The sequence below is a fragment of the Cynara cardunculus genome, unplaced genomic scaffold (genome assembly GCF_001531365.2).
Source record: "Cynara cardunculus var. scolymus isolate 2C unplaced genomic scaffold, CcrdV1 Un_Scaffold_2373, whole genome shotgun sequence".
In the NCBI taxonomy this organism is placed as follows: Eukaryota; Viridiplantae; Streptophyta; class Magnoliopsida; order Asterales; family Asteraceae; genus Cynara; species Cynara cardunculus.
Genome location: NW_020201067.1, coordinates 10,043 through 14,742, shown reverse-complemented (window position 1 = coordinate 14,742; position 4,700 = coordinate 10,043). Strand labels below are relative to the sequence as shown.

Genomic DNA, 4,700 nt, shown 5'->3' with positions numbered 1-4,700 from the left:
TGGCCATATGTAATTAAAATTTACCTTACACACTGTTCTTTTAACCCATCATATTTATCTCCAATGGTGCTAACTATGTCCGGGACCCTTAACATGCAATAAAACAGTTTAAGTCTAGGTATCATGCTGTTAAATACCTAAATCTCTTAAACTCGGGCTCTGATACCATTCTGTAACGCCCCAACCCACATATTGCATGTAACACATATTTCATACAAAAGAAATACATGATATCATTCCATTCAGGTCCCTTAGTACAAGAATCTAACATGACCAGATACAATGTCTAAAAATTCAAAATACATTTCTTGTACTAATCAATCAAAACAGTTGCAATATTTTTGGTCACAAAAAGTCGACCTGTGTAAAAGCCGCTTGTCACAATAAAGGGAAGCATGTTGATGTGTGGAAAGACTCCGAAGGGTTTATTAGAGTGGAGAAAAAATATTGGCGCGCCAAATCTGGAGGTAAGCCCAATCTCCATGGTACCCGGCAGGTTATTGAGAGTGGCAAGTCTGGCCCTCTTGCATCGTCCTTGGTAGCGAATAATTCACAACATGAACAGGAAAAGGAAAGGATTATGGGCGCCTCGGGTGGTGAACCGGTTGTTCAACAAGGTAAAATTGTGCGGAATGTTTCTGGTGATTTTGGTTTAAATGTTGTTTCCGTGGCCTCTTCCTCCCATTCTTACCAATCTTCTCACCCTATGGCTACTTCTACTCCACTCCTTTCTTCTGTGATAAAAAACTTTCGTTTGCCTCGAAGGGGGGTTATGAAAGACCCTGTGGAAGCTTCCAACAGATTTGGCGTTCTTGAGCAATTAGGGGGAGAGGGTACTCAAGCGGACTCTCAGGTTGGTGCTGGAAAAGATCATGTTGTTCGAATTGTGGATGAGGACAATAGGGGCCAAGGGGATGTTCCAACCTCTTCATCATGTTGAACTTTTCTTCGTGGAATATCTGGGGGCTCAACTCTCCGGTTAAGCAAAAAGAGGTGAGAAATTTTATTCATTGTAATGATTTGTGTTTGTGTGCCATTGTAGAATCACATGTTTCTAAGGATTCCCTAGAAAGTGTTTGCCCAAATTTGTTTGGTCAATCGGATCCACAAGCTTTAGATGTTGTGGCCTTGGAAGCCCATAGTCAATTCCGAAATTGTAAGGTATTTTTAAGGGGTGGCCAAGATTATATTTTCCTTTCTCTGGTCTATGGGGCTAATGTTTGTAATGCCAGAAGAGATTTATGGTCAGGATTGAGGAAATTTAAAGTTCTGATTGGTACTCATCTGTGGGTTGTAATGGGGGATTTCAATACCATGTTATTTCCCCATGATGGGTTTGGTGGGTCTTCTCGTCGTAATGCGGATATGTCTAACTTTTTTACGTGCGTTGAGGATGTTGAAATTTTTGACCTACATTACTCTGGTGTCCATTTCACTTGGAACCAAAAGCTGAACGCTAAAGGGGGTATCTTGCGCAAACTCGATAGGGCTATGGCTAATTCAGATTTTATTTCTGAAATCCATGATGCCAGAGTTCAGTTTCATCCTTCGGGCCTTTCGGACCATTCGCTGGTTGTCTTATCTTTCAAAGGTGGCACTCGGAAAAAGAGGTATGGCTTCAAATTCGACAGTTTCATGACTGACCACCCTGCTTTTTTACAAGTTGTTAAGGACGAATGGGCTAAAAATATTGAGGGCACCTTTATGTTTCGAGTGACTTCTCACTTGAAGGCTCTCAAGACTCCGCTTCGTAAACTTCAAAATTCGTATGGTAACCTTGCAAAATGTGTCTTTTTTTTGAAGACTGAATTGGATCGTATTCAGTTGGATGTAGATAAAGACCCTTCTAATGACGAGTTGGGACTTGAAGTTGGCCATATCCGTATTGCGTATCAGAATGCTTGTTGGGACGAAGAATGTGCTACTAAGCAAGGGGCTAAAATTAAATGGTTAAATGATGGTGATATGAATACCAAATTCTTCCATAAGGTGATCAAAGAGAGGCATCACACCAACTCCATTCATTCGGTCTGTATTGGTGGTGGTGATTACTTCTATGGTGAAGATGTCCTGATAGTGTTCGTTGATCATTTTAAAGATTTTTTGGGTATGAGGTATGTCTCCCCCGATCCGTCTATGCCTGATGATGTCTTCATGAGAAAGCTCTCTTTATCGCAAGCTAACCACATGATCCGGCCGATTCTAAATGACGAAATTAAAAATGCTATGCTATTATAAAGCTCCTGGATCTGATGGTTTTTCTTCCAAGTTTTTCAAAGCTGCGTGGGATATTGTTGGCCGTGATGTGGAGCTTGCTATCCACAATTTCTTTTATCGAGGTAACCTCCCGAAGAATTTGAATCATACTCTTATCTGTCTTCTCCCTAAATCTGTTAATGCATCTCGGGTTACGGATTACCGGCCCATAGCTTGCTGTACAATGCTTTACAAATGCATTAGTAAAGTCATTGTTAACAGAATGAAGGGATCTTTGGATTCCTTAATTGATAAAGCCCAATCAGCGTTTATCCCGGGTAGGAGGATCACGGATAATATTCTTATGGCACATGAGCTTGTTTCTGGGTACCAGACGTCGTCGGAACCACCTAGGTGTGCGTTCAAAATTGATATAAAAAAAGCTTATGATACTGTGGACTGGCGTTTCCTCATTGTTATGCTTCAAGGTTTAGGATTCCATCCGGTTCTAGTCAAGTGGATAAGGGAGATGGTGTCTACCGCCTCCTACTCACTTGCGATCAATGGTAATTCCTATGGGTTTTTTCATGGACGGAGGGGTCTTAGGCAAGGGCATCCTTTATCCCCTTATCTATTCATGTTGTGATGGAAGGGTTTTCTATGCTCCTTAAGCATTACATTCGGGAAGCTGCTGATTTTGGTTACCATCGGGGTTGTGAAGAGCTGCATTTCACACATCTTTATTTCGCTGATGGTTTGTTTGTTTTTACTAAAGGGGATGTTCTTTCAGTGGAACTGCTCAAAAAGGCACTCTTTCTTTTTCAGAGTCGTTCGGGGTTAGCACCAAGCCTTGAAAAAAGCGAAAGTTACTTTGGTAATGTTCCTCCTAACATTAAGGAGGCCATTCTAGAGTGTCTTCCTTTCAAGCTTGGTTCGTTTCCTGTCCGATACTTGGGGGTCCCTTTATCTCAGGCTCGGTTGAAGCTATGTGATTATGCTCCGTTAATTGCTATGGTGAAGGGTCGCATTCTTAATTGGAAGTCCAAGTTTCTGTCGTTTGGAGGGGGGCAACGTCAACTTATCGTATCGGTCCTGCAATCCCTCCAACTTCATTGGATGTCGGTGTTCTTATTCCCGTCTGCGGGAATCCATGATCTTGAATCTATTTTTAGGAATTTCCTTTGGGCTCTAAGGGATGATCCTYGCGGTAGATGTAGATTATCTTGGGATATGGTCTGTCGACCTCTTGCTTCTGGAGGCCTTGGGATTAAGCGATTGTCCACTTGGAATAGAGCTTTACTTGCTAAACATGTGTGGGATATTGTGAGGCATCGGGATTCTTTGTGGGTTTGTTGGGTGTATAGTCATAATCTTCGCTCCTCTCCCTTCTGGCTGGTTAGCAAAAACTCAAATTGGTCGTGGATCTTTCGCAAGCTGTTGGACTTACGTACTCAATTGCGAAGATTTTTGTTTTCCTAGGTTAGTGATGGTCGGGATACAAATGCTTGGGAGGATAGTTGGCTATCCTGTGGTCATCTTTCGGCTTTTATCTCTTATCGGTTTGTCTATTCAAGTGGGTTCTCTACTTTTACGACAGTTCGTGATCTTTTAATGAGTTGGGATGGTATTTGGCCGGATGATTGGAGTAGTAGGTTTGCTGAGCTGCATACTTCTCCATTACCTTCGTTGATTGATTCAGTTCGTGATAGAGTTCTTTGGGGGGAAGATCTCACTTCTGCTTCAGACTTCACGGTGAGTAATGCTTGGGCTGTTTTAGAGAGATCTCTCCCGGTCGTTCCTTGGCACAAAGCGGTTTTGTTCTATGGCCATATCCCTAAACATGCATTCTGTTTGTGGCTTGCTTGTCAGAGGCGTCTTCCTACACAAGATCGTATGCTTTGGAAGGATGAACCACCGGATCTGGTTTGCTGTAATATTCATGTTTCATAATTTTTGGTTTTAGATTTAGAAATTTGTATATATATATTAGATGTGTGTGTGTGTGTGCGTGTGAGTAATTGTTTTAATATTTAAGTGGATGGCGGTTTATGCACTTGCTATAAATAGCAAGTGCATATAATATTTAAAGACTTACTAAGATTCTGGAGTACAAGTCTTTTGAGAGAGTGCAGACTGGTTCAAATCCATTCAACATCTTTTGGTAAAGTGAGTGTATATTGCTTTAAAGTATTGGTTATTACATCTTTTACTGTTAGAATCTGCTATTTATGAACTGCTTTTCATAAATATTTAATTAAGTGTTAAACCGGACAAAGAGCGTGCGGAGTCCTCATTAAACCGGTCAAGAGGTGACCGGATCTCATCTAAATCGGTCAAAGGTTGGGCGATGTATTGACCAGATTGTTTTAAATCGGTCAAAGGTTGGGTGATGTATTGACCAAATTGTTTTAAATCGGTCAAAGGTTGGGCGATGTATTGTCCAGATTGCTTTAAATCGATTAAGTTGTGAGCGAGGTATTGTCCGCACTTCATATCCGGACAAA

General features: G+C 41.4%; 1 protein-coding gene across 1 annotated transcript; it reads left to right on the top strand.

The window, feature by feature from the left end:
• The first annotated feature begins 1,296 nt into the window (after positions 1-1,296).
• Positions 1,297-4,146, top strand: LOC112503010. Its single transcript, XM_025107060.1, has 4 exons — positions 1,297-2,107; positions 2,241-2,762; positions 2,849-3,591; positions 3,676-4,146. The coding sequence occupies exons 1-4, from the start codon at positions 1,297-1,299 to the stop codon at positions 4,144-4,146; spliced, it is 2,547 nt and encodes an 848-aa protein (XP_024962828.1).
• The last annotated feature ends 554 nt before the right edge of the window (positions 4,147-4,700 follow it).